The following is a 24,437-nucleotide window of genomic DNA, read 5'->3' as shown; positions in this document are numbered from 1 at the left end:
ATAAATATCATCTAATTAATCATGAAATTTTGTTAGTACAATTAATCATGAAAATAAGTTAAAAGAAAAATAGAAGTATTTGTTTAGTCTAAATTTATATTTGTAAACTTAAATGTTATTGATATTCCTATACAACATTGTGAAAATATTTAATTGTAAATATCTTAAACTTCTTGAAATAAAAAGTAATAAACGGAATTTTTTAATTTTATTATTATTTAAATATTTAAATTTATTAGTTTGGAATTAAAGAGAATATTCTGTTAGCATCTTTTAACATGTAGTTAACTTGTTAGATTGAGTGGGGTGGAGTGTAGATTTTGGTTAAGAATGAGGTTGAGTGCCATTTTGGCAAACCTCAAGGGAGGGGAGTGTATTTTACTCTATCTCTTTTATTTCCTTAAAAGGCCTCTTTTATGGCAAATTAAAATGAAGCCATTTATAGACACAACAAAGTGAGGTTGTGGTGTCTTCTTGACTTTGTGGTGGTGTTTGTGGTGTGGTTTTAGGGAGGAAAAGGTCTAAGTTGTTGAGGATAGTTGACTAAAAAGGTTATTTTAAAAAATAGAAGTAGCAGATGTCTCTTTATCATTTGAGCTCCTTGTCCGTCAATTTAATGGTGGGGGAAATTTTCAGACTTTCCTCAGTGTCTGCCCGGCCACTTTTAATTTTTGCTATCCAACTAGTGTATTTTTTAACTTTATAGCTATTTTTATACTATTTAAATTTGGAAACAATTTCTTATTTTAAAATATCTTGGACCCTCTATAGTGATCTGAAGTCCATTTCATTTATTGTTGTCTAAATAATTTGATAAGGACATGGGAGACAATGGACATAAATAATGCATATGGGGCCTAGAGTAATAAAAGTAAGGTAAAATATTCTTTTTAGGAAGTTTCATAAACAACTGAATGGGAGGATGCGAAATTTTAATATTTCAATTTTCTGCAGTTCGTTTAACTACTCGCGGTTAAACGGGTTGTGGCTCGCGGATTAACATGCATCTCTTTAAAGAGGAAATTAAAGTATTTAAAGTATTAAACTATAAAAGCTCTATTAGAGCATCTCCCGTTCTAAAAAGTTTGTAGTTTAAGGTTGTGGCACAAAGAGTAAGAAAACAATTATTAATAGTATAATTTGACTAGATTGCCCTTATTTAATTTTACTAGTATGATGTGCAACTATTAAATTATACTTAGATAGAGAATAATGTAATTAATATGAAAAAGTTTTGGTTGGTTAATATGAAAGGTGATAAGTGAGAGAAAATGTATTAAATGAGGGTATAGGTGGAAAATTTTTGCCAAAAATGCATTGGTTTTCTAAAACAACAAACATTTTGGAATATTGAAAAATGGTGCAAAACAACAAACTTTCAGGAACGGAGGGAGTATTTCTTAATTCATAGCACTATTCATGTGGGCTCGTATTGCCACATGTGTTTAAGCAACTCTCAAGCAATTTTGCTCCAACCATGAGTTCTTAGTTCTTACCACTATTCATTTGGTCTCACCAACCACATTATTTATACTTTTTATATTTATAAAGTAATAAAACAAAACTCATAAAGTAATAAAGTAATTTGGATGAGAGAGAAATAATTAATATTTTAAGCTAAGAACTCAAAAAGCAAAACTCCGAACTGAGTTCTTATTTTTAAGAAGGCTTAATTGCACTTTTGGTCCCCCACGATTACAAAAGCCACAATTCCGGTCCCCAACAAAATTTTATTGCATGGAGCGTCCCCCACGTTATGCTCCGTTAACAACTTTGGTCCCTCCCCTCTTTTCCATCCAAAAACTAACGGTTCTAGGGACCAAAAGTGCAATTAAACTAATAAAAGAAATTTTAAAATAAAAATAAAATAAAAACCCAGAAATATTAGTATTGTTCTTCATCATCATCTTCTTCCTCTTCAATTTCATCATCTTCAAACCCAAAACCCAGAAAAATCTATGAAACCCCAAATTAAGTAAAACCCAAAATACCCACACTTTTTCCCCTCTATCACCCTGTCTCTCATCATTGAATCACTCTCCATCACCTAACCTTTCGAGATCTGGTCATAGTGTGAGAACGATCACGAAATCAAAAGTGCTTCCAGTGGATGAGGAATCCAAGAACCCAAAATAAGAGAATGAAGAAACCCCATGATTCCAGAATGTAAAATGATTCATATTTTTTCTAAGAAATTGAAGGGAGAAGAGGAAAAGGAGAAGGAGGTAAAACCCACGTCTTCCTTCATCACTTTCAGACTCGGATTTGCGAGAGGAAAATGAAAGGAGAAGAAGAGGTAAAACCCATGGCTTCAATTCGTCCCTTTCAACGACCCAGATATGTTTGATTCCAGATATGGTGGCGGTAGTTTGATTCCAGATATGTTTTCTTTCTTTGGAAATTTTTTATCCTGTCATTTTTCCATCCAGATCTGTTATTATATCTCCTATCCTTCCAGATTTGTTTGATTTCATATTCCAAATTGCATCTGTTGTTCTAGATATGCTGCAAAGAAATTACATGTTATGAGTTTTTAATTTGCAAGATTGAAATCTGCAACAAATAAATTACATGAAATGTTCTGAAAAGATTCAAAGTTTTCCATGGAATGAAGATGATGAAATTGAAGAGGAAGAAGATAAAGAAAGATAAAGAACAATATTCATGTTTTATGAGTTTTAATTTTAATATTTAATTTTTAATTCTTTTTTAGGAGAGAGAAACGTTTGAAAACTAACGGAATAGAGGGTCCGGACTAAAGTTGCTAACGGAGCATAACGTGGGGGACGCTCCATGCAATAAAATTTTGTTGGGGACCGGAATCGTGCCTTTTGTAATCGTGGGGGACCAAAAGTGCAATTAAGCCTTTTAAGAACTAAGGAGTCCATGTCAGCACCTCCAGTGGTAAAGTTTTTAGTTCTTAGTTCTTAACTCCAAAATAAGAACTAAGAACCTTGCATTGGAGATGCTCTTAGCGTGTTTAACATGTGGCCAGTTACTTCTCGACCAGTTGACCCTTAATAATATTTATGTTTAGTTTCAAAAAAAAATGTGACTAGTTACTTTCAAAAAAAAATACATGTGACTAGTTAATTTGAGAATACATTTAGATTATTTTAATATTTTATAGGTTTTTTAATTTTTATTGAGCGGCAATATGCCGCTAGCATTTTAGCTCGTGGGCTAAGCGAGGTAGACCTCATAAAACGTCGATCGATTTATAATGCGTGCTTTTACACCTCGATCCATTAAACCTCGGGCCTAGCTAAGTAAGGCTCAGACTTAAGTGGATCGAACTAATTCAATACTCAACTCTTTTTTTTTTGATGGAAAATGCAACTTCATTAGATAATAACTGAAAATACATCTGCTAAAAGCACAGTTTGGATTTGAGTAGGAAAGTTCTCCCACCAACAATGGTTTGGATACTCCGCCGCAAAGCGACGCTAAAATATGGGCTACTTTATTGGCATCCCGCTTAACATGTTGCAGTTTAAAAGTAGGGATATGAGCTGCAAGCATCGGACAATCTTGAATAATTGGTTCCAGCGTAGGTCGTCCCTTTCCATTATTGAAAGAATTCACCACTGTTAGGGCATCAGACTCAACAACTACTGTGTCTAGCTCCAAAGCCTGAATTCGTGCAAGTGCCCACCTTAGAGTTGTCGTTTCTGCCATAGCTGGTTCCAACCGGTGTTCTAGAATGGCTGTCTCTACTCAACTCTACTAACACACATAAGCGACAATTATGCGATTTTTCTGTTAAGTGATAATATTGTTCGTATTTAAAATATGAAAATAATAAATCTTATGTTTTCAAAATGACTTGAGGTTATCAAACTAGTCGAGGGAGTCAATTTGGGATGGCCAACAATGGACAAGCATATTTTCAAGCCGATTTGGCCCGAACTAAAATTGATGCAGGCTACTAATTTACAAGTCCAGCCAGCCCGTGCCCCACGAGCTAGCTCATGGGCCATTAATTTTTAAAACTTCACTTGAAAATATATTTTTTTTAAGTTTAAGGTAAAAAAGCATTTTTTTCTACGAAATATTTAAAAATAGGTATGAGGATGTATAGGACGCTACACATTAATCCTAGCAAGCAATGGTAACTTGGGTTATGGACAAGCCACATATCTTTGCAAAACAGGCTCCTAGTCCATTCCAAGTAAGCAAGTGCTCCCTTCAAGCCAAGGAGAAGGAGGGAATCAAATCTAGTTATTGTTCTCCCAAGACACTTCTCTTTCTTCAAACTAAATACTCCTAGATTCCCTCTCCATGTCTCTTTATACATAACTATCAGCTTGAATGTAACCTTTAATTGTTTCCATGCATTTACATTTCCAGAGAAGAAAAAATTCCCATTTTTATCAGCCATCTCCATTAGTCTTTTACATTTTGTGAAAATTGGAATATTATTTGTTATGATACTGATCATAGCATAGGATGCAGGGGAGAAGTATATATAAAATGCAACACAACAAAATGCCTCAGCTGCTACATGGGAAGCTTAAGGTAACCATATTTGAAGTTGATAGGCTGCAAGCTGGATGTAATTTGGAATTCTTGCGGAAGGTATCTCCATTAAATCTCTCTCTTGTTCAATCAATCATTAAGGGAAAAAAGGAGCAAAAGAAACTTTTAATGATGAAATGGAATGATGTGCTTGACACATTACTAAAGGAGTTAAAGATGATTTTCAAATTAGGATATATGTTTGAAAATGATGATTCTGTAATTATCTGAATATCAAATTTTAGTCCCCTTTAGTTTCTCAACTTTTTAATTATTGCACATCAAGTCACTCTATCATTACTATTACTATTCTATTCAAAATCATTACAATCTTGTTTTTTAAGAAAAATATTCTCACATTGAATAAGAGGGTGACCGGTACCAGATGTTTATACGAAAAAATATAACCATTGTATACCTTATTCATATCAAAACTCACTAATCAAAACATTAATTAAAAAAAACCTCGATTTCACACCTCTTTAAATCATAATGCCATATACTAAAAAATCCTTCAAAATTTTAATAACATTTCACTAAATTTTAACTTTTAAATTTTAAAACTACATCATACATCATATCCATCATAACTCTAAATTATTTGGAAATAAAATGAGCACTTAATGATTTTATGCATGTGCAAATTGAGAGAGACCAAATTTGCTTAATTTTTTTCTTTCAAGTTTTTCTTTGCTTAATTTTAGAAAATAAAGAGAATTGATTAGCTCAAAAAAATGTACAAGACCAAATTCACACGGTCTAAACTAAAAGGACCAAAAATTAAATTAAGCCATAAATATATAATGAAAGAATATACTCGTATTTGACTTTATAATTGCTTTACCTATGGGTTAATTATTTGTGTGATTTCAAAGTTAGTCATTATATTACTTAGAAAAACCACTCTTCAAGTAAACTTATCCAAAAATATATACTTTCATAAAAATCCAACTTATTTCACATTATTTCTTTGCAACATTGCATGTGTGGATATTAGATACACAATAGAAAAACACGGAGAGTCAAAATCATGGTAGATAGAAGCAACTTCTTTTAGCTTTTGTTGTTGTTTACCATAATTTTTAGTTTACCTTATTTTAGTTTTTCATTGTGTATCCAAATATGCACTCAAATGCTTTATTGCATCCCTTACGTTTTAATTTGAAGAGAAATTAACGCTCTTTTCAATCTGCCTTTTCATTTTCTTCTATTTTTTTTTTTTTGAGTAAAGGGCACAACACAAAAGGGGAAGAGACTTCTAGCCCAAGTTAAGGGTTGTCTGCTGTGCCGACCTGAGGTATGTTAACTAACTTTTCCACCTTTCTGCACTTCAATTTTTTTCACTTTTGCAGGAAACATGCTTCATTTTCTATACATAAACATATGTGAAAAAAAAATTCTTATTAGTCATAACATGTACAAACTTCATGAAGATTGTTGGTACAAGACTATATGCAACAGTGGATTTAGACAAAGCAAGGGTTAGAAGGACCAGAATGATAGGAAACCAACCCTCCAACCCCAAGTGGAAGGAGAGCTTTGAAATATATTGTGCTCATCATATCTCAAACATTATATTCACTGTAAAAGATGATAATCCAATTGGAGCAACTCTAATTGGAAGAGCTTACATCCCTGTTGAGCAAGTCATCAAGACCCCTATAATTAACAGATGGGTTGAGATACTAGATGAAGAAGATCATCGCCCTGTCCCTGGTGGCTCCAAAATTCGTGTCAGTGTGCAATTCTCTAGTGTCACCGAGGACAATGCATGTCTATGGTCCCAAGGAATACATGTGCCATTTTCAGGTGTTCCTCGTACATTTTTCAACCAAAGACAAGGTTGCAGTCTCACTTTGTACCAAGATGCCCATGTCCCTGATGGTTCCACCCCATGGATTCCTATATCAGGAACAAAATATTACGTGCCTGCAAGATGTTGGGAGGACATTTACAGTGCAATCATGGATGCTAAGCACTTTATTTACATAGCAGGGTGGTCAGTTTACACTGAAATAAACTTGGTTAGAGACCCAAAGAATTTAGGTTCAGAAAGCGTCATCACCCTTGGGGAACTTCTCAAAATGAAAGCTGATGGTGGTGTTAATGTTCTCATGCTTGTTTGGGATGACAGAACCTCTGTTCCAGATTTCAAGAAAGATGGCTTGATGGCAACCCATGATCAGGAAACTGCACAGTACTTTAGGAACACAAAGGTTCATTGTGTGTTGTGCCCACGTAACCCAGATAATGGAAGAAGCATTGTTCAAGGTCTTCAAATCTCAACAATGTTCACTCATCACCAAAAGACTATAGTTCTTGACAGTCAAGTTACAGGATTAGAGAAGCGAAGTGTGACAAGTTTTATAGGTGGACTTGATCTTTGTGATGGGAGATATGATACCCGTGAACATCCTTTGTTCTCAACTCTGAACACAGTCCATCATGCTGATTTCCATCAACCAAATTTCCCAGGAGCTTCCATTAAGAAAGGTGGTCCAAGAGAGCCATGGCATGACATTCATTGCAAGCTGGAAGGGCCTATTGCATGGGATGTGTTGTTCAATTTTGAGCAAAGGTGGGAAAAGCAAGTGGGGAAGCAATTCTTGATGTCAATTGATGAGCTTGATCGATTTCTGGTGCATCCATCTGATGCAATGGTATCAGAAGAGGATAAGGACACATGGAGTGTTCAGTTGTTCAGATCCATTGATGGGGGTGCTGTTTCTAGCTTCCCCCAAGCCCCAGATGAAGTTGCTGAATTCGGCCTCATTAGTGGCAAGGATAATGTCATTGACAGAAGCATTCAGGATGCATACATAAATGCTATTCGACGAGCAAAGAAATTCATCTACATTGAAAATCAATATTTCCTAGGGAGTTCATATGGTTGGAAAAGTTCTGATATCAAAGTTGAGGATATCAATGCTTTGCATCTGATACCAAAGGAGTTGTCATTGAAGATTGTGAGCAAGATTGAAGCAGGGGAAAGGTTTGTTGTGTATGTAGTGATCCCAATGTGGCCAGAAGGTATGCCTGAAAGTGCTTCAGTTCAGGCAATACTAGATTGGCAAAGGAGGACCATGGAGATGATGTATTCTGACATTGCTGATGCCATCAAGAAGAAGAATATTGAAGCACACCCCAGAGATTATTTGACATTCTTTTGCCTTGGCAAGAGGGAGAGTAAGATAGAAGGAGAATACACTCCTCCAGAGGAACCAGAGCCTGACAGTGACTACCGAAGAGCACAAAATGCTAGGAGGTTCATGATCTATGTTCATTCCAAGATGATGATAGGTAAGAGATCATTACTTCTATAAATCATATGTTCTTGCTCGTACAAATTAAGTGTATTTAATTTCATGCAAATTAGGGATATGTAGTTTCCTAGTTTTGATTAAATATAAGCACACATGTGAGTCCAAAACCCATAAGTTAGTACACATTATTTATAAGCACACATGTGAGTCCAAAACCCATAAATTAGTATTTTCACTTTCTTGTTAAGGGAATGTAAGCAAGATTACTCAAAGAGATAATCAAACACACTCTTAGACATAAATTTAGCTAAAAAAAGTTAGTCCTATGTTAATTATACACATGGCTAATGTAATTCTCATAAAAAGTATAAGAATCCTAATATTTAAACTAAATTTAGGGTAAATTTGTACCTGAATTCTAAAATAGTATCAAAGTTTATTCTAATCCTACCGAAGAGTGTCTTGAAGCTCTGCATTGACAAAAATAATAATTTAGAGGTAGACTAATTTATGAGTTCTAACATAAGTTAATCAAAATAAACTCAAAATAATTTTCACTTATATCGCTAATGTCAAGTTGAGCATTAATTGAACCCTAACATTGGTGAATTGCTTTGTTGTTTCAGTGGATGATGAATACATCATCATCGGTTCCGCCAACATCAACCAAAGATCAATGGATGGTGGAAGAGATACAGAGATAGCAATGGGAGCATTCCAACCGCATCATCTAGCATCAAACGGTCCACAAAGGCCACAAGGCCAGATTTACGGGTTTCGGCGAGCATTGTGGTACGAGCATATTGGGTATGCTCACGATGTGTTCGACGAGCCTGAGAGTGAGGAATGTGTGAAACTAGTGAATCGCATTGCTGAGACGAATTGGGAATTATACACGAAGGACACGGTTGATGAAAGTGTAGCATCGGTTCACATTTTACGATATCCTGTAGAAATTGCTGAAGATGGAACCATAACGACACCGCCAGGACATGAATTTTTTCCTGACACCAAGGCTCGTATTCTTGGTGCAAAATCTGATTACCTTCCTCCAATTCTTACAACTTAACTAACACATTGTGAATATAAACTCGAAATTATGTGATGGCCAAAAATAAAAATAAAAATAAACTTGAAATTCTGCTCTATTCGTAATGAATACTCTTACTATATTTTCTCTTTCAAAAAGAAAACTCTTACTATATTTTGAAGACTAATTCTCTTGATATCGTTTTACTTGCTAAATATAAAGAATATAATAGTTTTAAATAGATTTGAGTTATTTGTATAAATATTTTTTGAAATAAAACATTGTATAAAAATTCAAAATTTGCTTGATAGAATAGTTTTCTTTCATGTTTAAGTGCATTGATATTCAACTATTATGTGTTTAGCAAAAAGAAAATGTGAACTATTATGTATAAGTTTGGGCCAAATTTAGAGTAACATTGAATTTATATATATTTTTATTCGGCTGAAATGTATTTTTAACGAAATGGGCTTCTATGCCTGAGATTCTATTAATTATTGTGTTGGGCTATTCCAAATTTTTATGGCCCAGAAAGAATTTCGTTCGTAAAAAATAAAATAATAAAGTGGAGATGCGGGGTATCGATCCCCGTACCTCTCGCATGCTAAGCGAGCGCTCTACCATCTGAGCTACATCCCCATTTGATGATATACCTTTGTTATTTGCATACTTATCTTAGTTTTTTTTTTATATTTTTGGTCTTTTTTGTTGGTCAGAGTATTGGGTTGTTCTGATAGTTTTTTTTTGTTTATTGGGCTTCAACTCATTGATGCCTAACAAAATTGTAATACCGAGTGAAAAATAAAATACTAACAAATAACATTTTAAAGATTTGTAATGATATCCTACCACTAACAAAGTGTTGGTTTGTGGGAGGGAAATGAGTTTAGTGCGAGGGAAATTAAACTCTCGTAAAGATGAAAACATAATTTTGAAAGTATGGAAAAACATATGTTAGGAGGAACATGCAACTATTTTCCGAATGATGACGACATCCATTTTTAAATATTTAATTTTATAAGTGACTAATTCGTTATTAAAACTCAGATACAATAAAAATTGGCAGGAATTTTATTGAAACCAAACTTGAAATAGAAAATGTAATTAGAATTAGAAATTTTGGGAAAGGAAGAATAACGGGGAGATTATAATTATAAGTTGATTTTTTAAGTAGTTCATGTCTGATCCATCATCCATTGTTTTTTCTCGATATAATTATTTTTTAACTGATGATCTTGAATCAACGGTTAGTGTAGTAGTCTGAAAAATTGCTCCCCCCTATAACTTCTATCGGAATAATAACCGTGTCCTCCAATTTTTATAAAAAAACAACAACCATGTTACGTGAATCACCCACATCCATTTTTCGTAATGGTAAAAAACTGTTGTAAAAGTGAGTATTGATGGATGTCACTACTATTTGGCGGTTCACCCATATTTTCCTAATTAACAACCATATGTGCTTGTGGAAAGCTACACTAAATTCTTCCTATATGGATGCAGTAATTCATGACTATCTCAAGGATTATGCCTATTTTGAGTCATTTCTGTTGAAGTTTGTTCCTATAGTAGGTAATTATGTAGCTAATTATTTGCCAAAGCTAGCTAATAAAAAGCTCATTTTGATGGGCTTATAGATATTGGAACTTATGGACATTGGGCCTTATGCAATTTATCTTTTTATTGTTTATAGTTTTATGAATCTAGCTTTAGTTTTCATACTCTTATTAAGTGTCAAGCTGGTAGAGAGAAACTCTATCAAGTAAAATTAAAGGAAGAAAATCAAAAGAAAACTAAGAAAAGAAGATAAAATAAAACTTTGTCAATTTTCTTATTATCCATTTCAACAGCAAAAGATACAATTTATAGCTAAAGCTTAATTTTCTAGATGACCAACAAGTGACATCATCCTAATAAAGGGAATATACTAGAAGTTTGACATCTAATAAGAGTATGAAAACTAAAACTAGATTAATAAAACTATAAACACTAAAAAGACAAACTTCATGAGACCCAATGTCCATAAGGTCCAATATCTATAAGCTCATCGGTATGAGCCATCTACTACAAGCTTATAGTATATACCCTCTGTTAGGATGATGTCACTTATTGGTCATCTGGAGAATTAACCTTTACCTATAAATTGTATCTTTTGTTGTTGAAATGGATAACAAGAAAATTGATCAAGTCTTTCTTTTCTATCTTGTTCTTATCTTTTCTTAGTTTAGATTTTAGATTTCTTAATGTTTATCTTTAATATGAATTAGCTTCCAATCACTAGCCTTTAGTACCCAAGTGGAGTTTGCATTGAGGATTATCCTCCAGAGATATTAGCTCTCTTTTGGTTTCTGATGTATCTCGTTCTATTGATTAATCTATGAATTGGATTCCCGTTGAAAAAAAACCATGTGTTGCCTATGTCTGTTAAAGTAGCAGTTAAAAATTATAATTAACCACTGAGAATTATTGCCAATACCAAGTGTAATGGAGAAATTAGGCCAGCATGCCTTGTCAAAACAGTGTGCTAAAGCATTCCTTCAAATGATTTTAACAATTAATAATGATTCTAGTTCTAATTAATATTCTCCATACAAATATCTCTTCCTTCATAGTTGTCATCCTTATAAAGCAGAAACATAGTAAGACTTTTTAGGCATGAACAAAACTGAAATAGAAACTTAGGCTTCTCTAGCTTAATAACATCTCTTGCTTGCAAGTTAGGGGGGGAACTGATTCAAACTTGGGAAGAGCACAAAAGAATCTCTCTTTGAAATTTATGTTTATACATCTCTTGCTTGAGATTCAAGACAAAATATGGATCAGATTCTCCCTCTTCTTCCCCCATCTACAGTTATAAATGTTCCATTTCAAATCAAGGCCTTCATCATAATTCATAAGGACGCTACCGTCATCAGCATTTTCCCTTCGAACCTTTATGCATTTCCATGTAAGAGCACTTAATTACTACATGAAGTTTCCCATTTTCATGCCATTGATTCTAGTTAATATTCCATAAAATCTGCTGCATAAAATGGATGTGTTGTATAAACTTAAACCTATATATAACACTTCTTTTCACAGCACATATAGGGAGAAAGATAGAATAACATAATGTCACATTTGCTTCATGGGAGGCTCGATGTTATTATATATGAGGTCGATACATTACAAACTCTTAATCGGTGCATGTTCAATATCTGCAACAAGGTGCCTTAACTTAATTGAAAATCTTTGTCTCTTCAATTTGAACTCTACTTGGTATCTGAACTCTTATTATGTTTTTGTTCATTCATATCTTCAATTTTTGTAAACAAGGGTCCAAGTTCCGGCACGGGGAAGAAATTTTTATCCCAACTGAAAAGTTGTTTGCTATGCCAATACCAATGCCAACCTGAGGTATCTTTAATTCTTGACATGAGTTTGTAGCTATTTCACATTTTATTTTATTTTCTTATTGACAAGTTTATTGCATGTTTGAAAACGCGGTAGAAAACTATAATGAATTATATGGTGGATAGAAGCAATTTCATTTACTTCATATTTGGAAGTCAAAATGATAGTGGATAGAAGCAATTTTACTCGGTTCATGTTTGAAAACTCATTCGAAAGACATGGTGCAATCAAAATAATTGTGGATAGAGGCAAAAACCGAGGGAAATTGCTTCTATCAACTATCATTTTGACGACATGACTTTTTGAATGAGTTTCCACACCTGCATAAGATGTGTTTGGAAAGATAACCTAATTAAGGGCTAATGACCATAAGCACTTATCGCATGACGCATAAACGCTTATTGATAAACAAATCTTAGAAATTTGTTAAAATAAGTTGAAAATATGCTAAATAAGCATAAACTTCTATTCATAAGCTACTATGAACAACTTATGAAAATAAAACTTATAGGTACACTTGCATGAACATTTATGTTATAAAATAAACTCAAATAAACTCTTTCAACCGAAACCTTAGCTTAAGTGAGCTGTTCACCCTAATTTTGACTTCTTTTTCCACCAATCATGCACTAATTCCATGTAATATGTAATGTAAGCAACATGTACATGTGAAATTTCTTTTAAAGTACTAATTCTCAACCATTAAAAACATTTCACAGATTACTGGAATAGGTCTCTATGCAACAGTTGATTTGGATAAAGCAAGAGTTGCAAGGACTAGAGTAATAACAAATCAAACCTCCAGCCCCAAATGGAATGAGACCTTTCACATATACTCTGCCCATTCAATTTCCAACATCATATTCACTGTCAAACAAGCCAACCCTGTGAGTGCAACTCTAATTGGCAGAGCCTATGTCCCTGTTGATCAACTTCTGCAGGGGAACATAGTGGATAAATGGGTTAAGATTCTAGATGTGAATCATAATCCCCTCCAAGGTGGCCCTGAAATCCATGTCAGAATACAGTTTTTTGATGTAAAAAATGATGCAAACTGGTCTCAAGGACTAAGAACACCACAATTTCAAGGAGTTCCCCACACTTTCTTCAATCAAAAACAGGGTTGCAGAGTTACCCTGTACCATGATGCCCATGTTCTTCATGGCTCTGTGCCGTGGATTCCATTGTACAAATCGAAATACTATGTTGCTGGGAAATGCTGGGAGGATATTTACAATGCAATTGTTGATGCTAAGTACTTTATCTACATAACTGGTTGGTCTGTGTACACTGAAATCACCTTGATCAGAGACTCAGAAAATAGAGACTCAGAAAAAAGCATCACACTTGGGAAGCTGCTAAAGAAGAAAGCTGATGAAGGTGTCACTGTTCTCATGCTTGTTTGGGATGACAGAACCTCTGTTCCTGATTTCAAGAAAGATGGTTTGATGGCAACCCATGATCAGGAAACTGCAGTGTATTTCCGAAACACAAAGGTGCATTGTGTTCTGTGCCCGCGTGATCCTGGTAATGGAAGAAGCATAGTTCAAGGGTTTGAAATCTCAACCATGTTCACTCATCACCAGAAGAGTGTAATTCTTGACAGCCATTTTCAAGGATCAGAGAAGCGAACCGTTACTAGTTTTGTTGGTGGGATTGATCTCTGTGATGGGAGATATGACACACAAGAACATCCTCTATTTTCATCTCTGAAAACTGAGCATCATGATGATTTCCACCAGCCAAATTTCCCAGGGGCTTCCATTAACAAAGGAGGTCCAAGAGAGCCATGGCATGATATTCACTGCAAATTGGAAGGACCAATTGCATTTGATGTGTTGTGTAATTTTGAGCAAAGGTGGGATAAGCAAGTTGGAAGGAAGCAATTTTTACTCTCTTCAAGCTTTTTTGATAAGTATCTTGTAGATAAATCCACTGCAGTAGAGAGAGATGAAAATGAGAAATGGAATGTTCAGTTGTTCAGGTCAATTGATGGTGGTGCTGCTTCTGGTTTCCCACAAGAACCAGAGGAAGCTTCTGAAAAGGGTCTTGTCAGTGGCAAAGATAACATCATTGATAGAAGCATTCAAGACGCATACATAAATGCTATAAGAAGAGCAAAGAACTTCATCTACATTGAAAATCAGTATTTCCTAGGGAGTTCATATGGTTGGAAATCATCTGATATCAAAGTTGAGGATATCAATGCTTTGCATCTTATACCAAAGGAGCTTTCACTGAAGATTGTGAGTAAGATTGAAGCTGGAGAGAGGTTTGCTGTTTACATTGTGATACCAATGTGGCCAGAAGGTGTGCCTGAGAGTGGTTCAGTTCAAGCAATATTGGATTGGCAGAGGAGGACAATGGAGATGATGTATTCTGATATAGCTGAAGCCATTAGGAGAAAGGGAATTAGAGCTAATCCAAGAGATTACTTGACATTTTTCTGCCTTGGAAACCGTGAGGGTAAGAAAGATGATGAGCTTACTCCTACAGAGGCACCAGAGCCAGGCAGTGATTATAGTAGAGCACAAAAGTCCAGAAGATTCATGATCTATGTTCATTCCAAGATGATGATAGGTAAGAGTTTCAAAATACTTATTTCTTCAAACACTTAAATGTTCCGAAACACATTAGAAAATCATTTCACTGTGATTTTATACCATGAATCTAAATATGCACTTAAAGAAGTTTTTAGTGTCAATTAAATGGTCTGATTTATTTTGGTCCTTATTATCTAGTCTTTACAGGTTTGATTATTACTTTGACATATAGTTTTGGTTTCGATATGCGCCTTTTAATATCTCAATATTAATTGGTGATATGACTAACACAGTGATCACCAATGTCATGTGTCTAGAGTAATCATTCGTGACATATTTCGCTTGCAAATGAGATGAATGGCTAGTTTTTTTTTATAGAAAAGAAATTATACTCTATGAAAATATATCATTTCTTGATCTCTAAGAAATTTGTTGTTAAAAGTGCTAGCTATTATATTTGATTTGGCAACAACATAAGTCATATAACCAGTTAATTGTGGAATATTTATAAACCAGGAGCGAAGTTATTTGTAAAAGTAAGAGAACAAACCCTACTAGTTAGTCGGTATGGACCAAAACCCCAAGTTTGAGTATAAGATGAGAGACTAAAAATTTATTTAAGCATTTTTATGATATTAAAATGTCTATGATCTTCTATAATTACATTTGTGTGGCACTTTTGAATCATTTGTATTATGTTCTTTTCACATTTGGTAAAGAGCTAACAAATTGTGGTAACTTTTGCTTCCATTTCAGTGGATGATGAGTACATAATCATTGGTTCTGCCAACATAAACCAGAGATCAATGGATGGTGGAAGAGATACAGAGATTGCAATGGGTGCATTCCAACCACGCCATGCCACATACAATGGTCCCCCAAGAGGACAAATCTATGGATTCAGGCGTGCACTATGGTTTGAGCACCTTGGTGATCTTGGTGACACAAGCATCTTTAACAATCCAGAAAGCTTGAACTGCATCAATCTTGTGAATCGCCTTGCTGAGAACAACTGGGACATTTACTCAAAGGAAACATTTGATGAATTCAGAGCATTTCACCACCTCATGCGTTACCCCATAGAAGTGACCAACAATGGAGCCATAAAAACATTTCCAGGGCTTGAATATTTTCCAGATACAAAGGCTCGGATTCTGGGTTCCAAATCAGAGTACCTTCCTCCAATTCTCACCACCTAGCCACTATCCTAAGTACTCCAGCTTATCATGAGACAGAGTTTAGAAAGTTGAACCATGTAATTGAATTGCTTAATTATTTGGAGGAGAGTAGATGCAATAACTTGATTATATATTGATGTAAATCATTACTATTACCATTTGTTATATAAGGCCATGTTTTAAATTGAATAATTAAGGGTGTACATATAGAATTTGCCCAGACCCTTCCAACACATTACACACACATTAAGACAGATGTTTGGGAAGGTTAAAAACCATCATTAATGTATATGTCATTAGGAGGCTTTGAGTAAAAGTATAAAAATAAGAAAATAGCATATTTTGCAACACTTTTTTTCCAATGAAATGCTTATCCACAGGAGTCCTAACTAGATAGTGGATGCAACTATTTTTGCTGCACAAAAACTTGTTCAGGTGGAAGTGGATTCTGAAATAGCAGAAGCAATGTCTTTAGAATGGTGAGATTCATTTTCTATAATTTTTATTTCTTTTATATATCCAATTATAATATTATATTGAAAGTAAAAATATATATTAATAAATAGAACATGCCTCTCAAATAAAAAATATTGTATTGTATAATATTATATTGAAAGTGAAAATATATAATATTATATCGTACTGTTATTTTGGTACATCGGAATATTAAAAAACAAGTAAAACTACACCCCTAGAGCATCCAGGAATATTGATGAAATAACCCGAGCAGAAGAATCCTCAAGAACAATAAATGTGCATTGAGAAGAGGCACCCATCTCGACAAAGAAATCTGCACTCTGCAGGATCATTAGCTTCCTGAGAAATATGTCTAAGCTGAATCTCTCAATCCCAACCCAACAAGTTTCGATCATTCACAAAATCACCAGTATGAACATGACGCTCGTACCTTCCATCCATAAGCATCTCTAAAAAAGCTCAAGACATTCATACTCTAAAGAAGCTCAAGACCAAGCTTTACGACCTAAACCTTAGCACACACAGGATCACCCCCACACTGACCAACATAGAAACCATGACGCCAGGCTCCATTGGAGTCACAAGCAACACCCCCATCCCCATGAGGTGACGATCATGCTTAAAAGAGCCATCAACCGAGAGAGAAACATAACCAGAAGGTGAAGGAGTTCAAGATCGACACAAACCAACATCATCATCATGAGACTTATTCAAAATCAACCAACGCAAATGATATCCATGTTCTTTGCAAATCCAGCTGCACACAAAGTCTACAGTCCACTTATTCCCCCAATAACCATCTCATTCCTCCACCTCCATAAACCCATCAGAGCAGCCACAAAGAGGGAAGAATTAGGCCCTAAGACTTGAGACTAGATCCATATACGACAATCAAGCTCCAGGAAACGAGGTCAAGCAAGAGGGTTCAGACAGAATGAGGGCAATCTAAAACTATTGTTTTTTTTTTTGAAAGTAATCTATAACTATTGTTAATTTCAATGATAATAAAAATTAAATTTAATAGTTCTTTAATAAATAAAATGGAAAGGAAAATAAAGGAGGGAAACCTGTTGGCTTAAGTTAAAAAAAAGTCCATCGATCTTATCTAAACATGACAAAGCAAAGCAAACAACTGAAAGTGGCACAACACAACACAAACCTTTTTAAGATTTGGGGAAACGGCGCTACTATTGTTTCTGTTTTTCGATTTACAACCATGTTATCCTCATCTTTCAGGTTTTCCGTTTTTCTTACTCAACAAGTTTACTCTTTTACGTTTTCTCCCCGTTTTATTTTCTTTATTAAAATTCTGAGAGTTTTTTTATTTTTGTTAATGATAGTTTGTTTATGCAGGGTATTGATTTATCTCCTTATTCTTGGACACAGAATTTTAGGTTACAGATCTCTTCTCTGACTTCTGTAAATGCATATTTGTAGATATGTTCCTCCATGGCTCTCTCAGATTCTCGCCTGTATGGGGTAAGTAAGTTCCTTCTTCTTCTCTCTTTCTTTCATCAATGAAATATTAACAAAGATTGTGTCTATGATTTATATGTGTGTGTGTGTGGTTTTAGACTACTTTTCTAGTGGTTGTGAGCTTTTGTTGACTAAGAAGTTAAGGGAAGAAAATGAACTCTGAGATTGGGTTGTGTGAGTGTGAGAGATCCAATGTCACTGGTCTCACTGGAAAGCTTAGAATTGGCTGCTGTACTTGAGTAGTACATGGTTCTAAATTGTGGTCTTCAACTGAAATTGCAGCCGAAACATAAAGGGTTTTAGCCTCCCTATATCAGCATCGCGAACGCAATTACCGCTGCACGCGTTTGTCCGCACTTCCGCAGCGCAGCCTCAATTTAAAACCCTGCTTGAGGTGATTAGGTGTTGCTGATTTTTTAGGTGTGGTTCTGGAATTTCAGGAAACTGTAAATTTGATATCTTTGTATTTGCTTTTAAGAAGCATGAGATTTCGTGGGTGTACAGGGTTGCCTGATATTCACCTTTATTGTTTGTCATTCTTTCCTTGGATTCCTCATAAGCTATTAGTGGTAATATGGTACATACAATTTTGGCCCCTCTGTTAGTGTGAACTTAAATGGGAAGAACTTACTTTAGTGTTCTTGTGCTTTCTGTTTCTGCCATTTAAAAGTTGAACTCAGTAAGCCACAATTCCGATGTCACTGTAAGGAGAATGGTGTCCTAATCTAGGGTGTGTTTGGTTAAACAGCCTAATTGAGCGCTTATTCATAAGCTAATTTGAGAAACTTAATGAAATAAGCTCAAAATAGGTTATAGGTTGGTATAGGCGTTTATTTATAAGCTAATTGGAGTAGCTTATGAAAGTAAGCTTTTAACACCTTATAGGTAGTCATAAGTTATTCAAATGAGCTCTCCCAAACACCTGAACCAGCATTTATGCTATAAGATATGCTTAAATAAACTCTTCCAAACAGGGCTTGAGGTAATTAATTGACATGAAAGTGTTGGGACTTGGAAGGGTAAGATTGTTTCTGTTTATCTATTTGTGCATGAAATAGGTACTATAGATAGTTTATTATTATTACCAAATTTAAGAATTGAGATTGCTAGCTTAATCAAATAAGTCAAGTTCATTAATATATGGAAATCATGGGTCTATAGCCTGTAATAGAAAAACTAAAATCAAAACATGAACCTGTTCTTTTATGGTGCACAGGACAAAGACATGGGTAACTATAAGAGGAAGTTCATATTTGTTCAGTGTGGACCTGAAAACATCTTCAGCTAACATTCCAAAATAATTGATAGATGAAAATACACATAAAGTAGGCTCCAATACCTCTCTGTTTTTTAATGTATATGTATTGTTTTGGTCGTAGTGAACCACCCTTGCTGGGTTGTAACTGGCACCTGTAATCATGCAAATATTTGTCATCAATGTCACCTTCTTTATATCCAAGCTGGGAGATTAATTATCAGCTAATCTTTGTGACAAATGTCATCTTCTTTAAATCAAAACTGGCAGACTAATTATAGTTAATAGTCAGTGTTAATCATGCTTGTGGTTTGTAACAGAGCAGAGGTTGTCTTGGATGCTTTCCAAAACCTATCTCAATGGATGAGGCATCTAAGGGGCTAATAACTCAAGGCTCAGCAATTAATAACTATGACAGATCAGAAGATATTTGGAGCAGCAGCTCATTCTATATGGATCACAGTGCAGGTTATTCCCAGAGAAGCTTCTCATCAATTACCATACCAAACCATCCTTCTGATCCTCAAAGCAGTGCTGGCAATCAGATTGATCATCCTGAAGAATTTGTCAATCATGGCAAGTGCACTGTTATATGTCGCTTCATCTAATATCTGTCAGCGCATCAGTTTGTATCATACTTATCAGAGGGTGTTTGTAATAATCTTGTATATTCTTGGTAGCCATTTAATCTGCTGTTTCCTGTTGGAAACAAAGTTTCTCCAATTGTTAGTAGAATCATGCCAGACATATATCTGATTTGCTCACTGTGACAAATTGGTTACACAGACACTGCATGTGTTATTTCCCTCGTTGTATCTTTTCTTCTTGTAAACTGTAGGTTCTTTCATCTTGCTGAAATTTTCTAATTTCATCTGAATCATCTGATTACTATTCATGAAACTTAAAGTTAAAAATTAGTTTTCAGGATCTTTTTATCTGTATATATAAATTTTTTTCTTCATTGTATAGGATATCCACTGCTGTATTTTTTTCTAACATTTTGTTGTGTATATATCAACTGTTATTCTAAGAACAACAATCTGATGTATGCAGGTCTTCGTCTCTGGAAGCAGACAAGGAAACAATGGGTTGGAAATAAAAAGACCGAGCGACGGATGCAAGTTGGAGAATCCAGAATAAGGTAGTGTACATGTATGCTTTCTGCAGGAAGCGCTCAGTATTGAATTGCATAATAACATATTACAAAGGAAAAATAGTATATCATGACATTTCCATTGATTGTGTGGGCATTTTCTTGGGCATTTTAATTCTAGGTTACTTTATAAGTTGTATATCAAGCTTCAATTCTGAAAATTATGTTTTACAGTTGGAATGCTACCTACGAGAGTCTACTCGGAACCACCAGGCCATTTCGCCAGCCCATTCCTCTTGGAGTAAGTTCTTGCATTCTAACTTGCTTCTTTATCTGGTGATATTCTCGTATAATGAAGTACATGGCCCTAACTGATTATACCGTTATACGTGACAGGAAATGGTTGAGTTTCTTGTTGACATTTGGGAGCTAGAGGGGCTTGTATGACTAGCAGGAAAGGCTTTTCACCCTAGATTTTAGTGGAGAGAGGACGTGAGGTAGAATTTGTTCATCCTCCTAATATTCTATTGGATAGTTGTAAATGGGCTAACTCATATTAGTTACCTTTATTTTATTTTTAAGAGGCTTCCTTTCTACATGAAGTAGATTAGATTTTGTAATCCTTCCTGCTTTTCTAAGCAAAGTAATTGTGATGTACTTAAGTTAATTTCATGCTTAAGCTGTGATGCAAGCTTTTTTTTCTAACCGCTCTGTGTTTGGATATCTGTTGAATACAACATGGACCGACTTTTAACTCAATTCATAAGAATTGTTTCATTTATTTTTTATCTCTAAGCGTGTGGACACGTTCACTTACACAAACAACTGACCAAACACCCGAAGAACTTATGTTATTAAGAACTGACACAGGAGATGTTATAGCTGGAAGGACAGCAAGTGTTTTATGATCTTGGACCATATAATTTGCGAGACCCATCAACTGCATTTGATGCAGTCACTGCATAAAAAAAATCAGAGCCGTTGCGGTTTAAATTTCAATCTCAACAAATTAGAATTAAAACATCAATTTGTTACGGTCTAAATTTCAATCTCAACAAATTAGAATTAAAACATGAATTTAGAATGTGAGTTGTCCGATCTTCATTTAAAGACTACGATTTTTGCTGGATTTGGTGGTTGTAGTGACTGCACCAGCTCTTGACCGAACCAATTCCAAATCCAGCTGCAACCATAAGAACAGTTTCTAATTGAGCCATCGATGACAGTGAGTGCGAGAATTTCACAAAATTGTTCTGTTTTCTGCCTTAGGGATGGCAGCCAACTGCCACAATAAATATTATTTAGGCCCTGCTTGGAAGATATCATGAAGTTTTGAAGAGTTTATGTAAATAACTTACTTAAATAAACTATTAATTTGATCATCCCTCACAAGATCTTCTTCTCCCACAAAACTTTTTTCTTATTAAAATAAAAATGAGTGTCGTTGTAGCAGTTTGGGAAGCAAGTCTGTTCACATTGATAGTGACCTCATCTGGCTTGGGAATTGGCATGAGATAAGAAGAAATAGGATGAAATGGCACGGTTCTTTGAATCATATTTTCTTACTTTTCTGTGTCACAGAGACGTAAGGCAAGGGGTGATAATGTTGGTTCATAAGCATGCAGCAAGCACCTTTCACCTTTGAATCAAACAAGATAACAACAGGGAAGCACGACAAAATGAAAAACGGTTGAAAATGTGGTGTGAAATTGAGATTCTATCTGCAGAATAATCATGGGTATATACATAATGCATGACATGTAGCCTCCAATTTGGACTTAAACGCTGATTAGCCGTGTCCTCAAGATAACCATTTATTTGTTTCTCCTATTTTTTCCTTGTGTCGAGAAGAAAAAGACAACCATGTTTCACAATTTACACGTGTCTTCCTATCATACAAATAATTATAATAAGGTTGTCTAGAATTTGAGCCGGCTAATATATGTTTATTGCCCAGTTGATTGGAACAGTATTAGGCAAACTCAAGAACTAGTCCAACATATCTTATGTCAGCTTACTTAATATAATTGATGCATTCCATTTCTAATACAGTGCATTTGTAAAGGAAAGATATCTCTCTTATGTGCGTGTTTTCTCCATTGAGGATCACATAATACATATGCTGTTCCTTTCCGTCAGACAAAGGAAAAAGGAAAGAAATTACAAGGTTATGGGCCAATTCCAGACTTAATGAGCATCTGGATGGATAAGATCCCTTAGTTATAGCCATTGTGAGGTTCTAATTAACCTATCTATCACTCATAATCACCTTATAGGATATTACGTAATATTAATATTATGTGTGTGTTTAAATATTAGTTGAGTTAACGTGAAAGCACATATTTATCTTAATTCGTAATAAGAGTTCCGTTCATTTTTTATCTTGAAGTGAAAGTACATATTCATCTCAATTTGTGTAAGAATTTTATTCACTTTTTACCTTTTTTTTAATCCAACCATAATAAACAATGTTATTACCAAAAACTTGCTGAAACGAATGGTTTAGCAAAATCACAAATAGTCTACGGCTATCATTAATATATCTATGTACCAATCAATGGTGCATGTTGAATTATGTATAGTTCTGTGGACCAAAAAGAAAGACATATGCAACCAAAAGAAATAATCCTCGTGTTAAATGTTGATGCAGCTTCTGCTAGAATTGTTGGAAAAATCTCATCCAACAAGAGTCACTTATCCTTAAATGTGAAAACCTATCCAAAGTCCAAATATTCCAAACACACGCTCATTTGTAATATATGAGATTTCGCATGACAATGTCAAGTGAAACACTATGTTTATATTTCTCTTTATCAATATTTAAATACTCTTACATATTTAACGCATATGAAGATAAAGATAACGCAAAAAAATCGCATGATGGCATGTGAGAGAATTTTCACATTAGATAATCTTAATATGTCGTATATGATAAAGTGAACTTTTGTAGGACAAGCCGGACCATGCCGCCATTGACCTAAAAGAAGTAAGTTAATCCATCACGGTAATTTTTATTATTTGGATAAAAACTTTTAGCTCAATCCATATTTGAGCGGACTAGTGGCGGGCAGGCTGGATGACCCAACAAAGAAATAAAATAAATTCATAAAAATTCTATAAAAAATAAAATTGAGTCATATAACTTAAAAAATCATCAAAGTAATGTAAGAATTATTTATTAATTCTTGTGGGCTTCAATCTAGGGGTGTACAAGGGACGGGTTGGGACGGGTTTTGGTTAACCTTAATCCGGCCCTAAATATTGATCGGGTCAATTCATAGACCCTAACTCGTCCCTAGACCCGAAGCAACCCGACATTATGCGGGTCCAATTTATGACGAATTTATGTAGGACGGGATCGGGTTGGCCCGAGGGACAATAAGTTTAAGACTATTTGATACTAATTGTAAAATTTAAAGATAATAAAATACTAAAAGAGTTATAAGGTAGAACTATTTTTAGAAGAAATAACTTGAAATGATCCAATTCTTTCATAATCCATTGCACTTGAGAGGATTACATTTTGTTTGATCATTTCTTCACTTGTCTCACATATGCATAATACACACACGTGATTTTCTCTTGTTAGAGCATGAAAGTGTCTATAGTTTGACCAACGTTTATTTAATTAATAAGGTAGATGTTAAACATTTTAATCTCATCTACATGGTAAGATAAATTTGAGCACCATGTATCACATTTTAATCATTATAACAAATTAAAATTTTATGAAATATATATGTGGGACGGGCCGGGTGACCCGAGTGTCAACCCGAACCCGGTCTCTTTTAATGATCGGGTCGGGTTCAACCCGGCCCTAAAGGCTTGGGCCGAGACAGGTTGGCGGGTAGGGCCGGGTCTTGTTCACCCCTACTTCAATCAATTGCAGTTTTTGTTTTTAATAAAAATGGACTAATTCATGATCCAGAGAAGTGCATATGTAAGCCAACTTAATCATTTAAGTTATCTATTTATTTGGGCTCGAATATTTGTATTGATTAGTGTGGACTACAGTGTAGGCCTTAACCTATAAGTCCATGATGGGAAGGGACTAGGGTTAAATATATGTTGGCTAGGTCCCCTCTGTAATCATATATCTAATTTGGCTCCACGGCTTGCCCCATTGATAACTGTGAAAGGAAGTGTGAGATACAGAGGAAGCCCTAGTCACTTCAGTCACTTCAGTGTCACTTTCGTTCATGATTTGTCAT

At 34.8% G+C, this 24,437-nt stretch overlaps 3 protein-coding genes and 1 non-coding gene across 12 annotated transcripts; 3 read left to right on the top strand and 1 right to left on the bottom strand.

Moving 5' to 3' along the window:
• The first annotated feature begins 3,798 nt into the window (after nucleotides 1-3,798).
• Nucleotides 3,799-8,919, top strand: LOC130727382 (phospholipase D alpha 1-like). Its single transcript, XM_057578499.1, has 4 exons — nucleotides 3,799-4,578; nucleotides 5,750-5,815; nucleotides 5,952-7,818; nucleotides 8,408-8,919. Exons 1-4 carry the CDS (start codon nucleotides 4,450-4,452, stop codon nucleotides 8,848-8,850), a joined length of 2,505 nt encoding a protein of 834 aa, XP_057434482.1. The 5' UTR covers nucleotides 3,799-4,449; the 3' UTR covers nucleotides 8,851-8,919.
• A 458-nt stretch (nucleotides 8,920-9,377) lies between these two features.
• TRNAA-AGC (transfer RNA alanine (anticodon AGC)) lies at nucleotides 9,378-9,450 on the bottom strand. Its single transcript has one exon. It is a non-coding gene; the product is annotated as a tRNA-Ala (tRNA).
• Nucleotides 9,451-11,651: 2,201 nt separating this feature from the next.
• Nucleotides 11,652-16,275, top strand: LOC130727379 (phospholipase D alpha 1-like). The gene is made up of 5 exons (XM_057578489.1): nucleotides 11,652-11,758; nucleotides 11,893-12,018; nucleotides 12,127-12,207; nucleotides 12,924-14,784; nucleotides 15,504-16,275. Exons 2-5 carry the CDS (start codon nucleotides 11,923-11,925, stop codon nucleotides 15,944-15,946), a joined length of 2,481 nt encoding a protein of 826 aa, XP_057434472.1. The 5' UTR covers nucleotides 11,652-11,758; nucleotides 11,893-11,922; the 3' UTR covers nucleotides 15,947-16,275.
• Nucleotides 16,276-17,498: 1,223 nt separating this feature from the next.
• Nucleotides 17,499-20,949, top strand: LOC130727380 (uncharacterized). 9 transcript variants are annotated; one of them, XM_057578490.1, is made up of 7 exons: nucleotides 17,499-17,638; nucleotides 17,840-17,881; nucleotides 18,161-18,272; nucleotides 19,454-19,709; nucleotides 20,187-20,274; nucleotides 20,461-20,527; nucleotides 20,623-20,949. In XM_057578490.1, the coding sequence occupies exons 1-7, from the start codon at nucleotides 17,514-17,516 to the stop codon at nucleotides 20,671-20,673; spliced, it is 741 nt and encodes a 246-aa protein (XP_057434473.1). In that variant the 5' UTR covers nucleotides 17,499-17,513; the 3' UTR covers nucleotides 20,674-20,949. The 9 variants fall into 9 exon arrangements, with proteins under 9 accessions (XP_057434473.1, XP_057434478.1, XP_057434475.1 ...); XM_057578491.1 differs by having other exon boundaries at nucleotides 17,515-17,638; nucleotides 17,756-17,881; XM_057578496.1 differs by having other exon boundaries at nucleotides 17,515-17,638; nucleotides 17,756-17,885.
• Nucleotides 20,950-24,437: the final 3,488 nt, after the last annotated feature.

The sequence above is a fragment of the Lotus japonicus genome, chromosome 1 (assembly GCF_012489685.1).
Source record: "Lotus japonicus ecotype B-129 chromosome 1, LjGifu_v1.2".
Taxonomy (NCBI): Eukaryota; Viridiplantae; Streptophyta; class Magnoliopsida; order Fabales; family Fabaceae; genus Lotus; species Lotus japonicus.
Note: the sequence above shows the minus strand (reverse complement) of the source record. Positions and strands in the feature narration are given on the sequence as shown.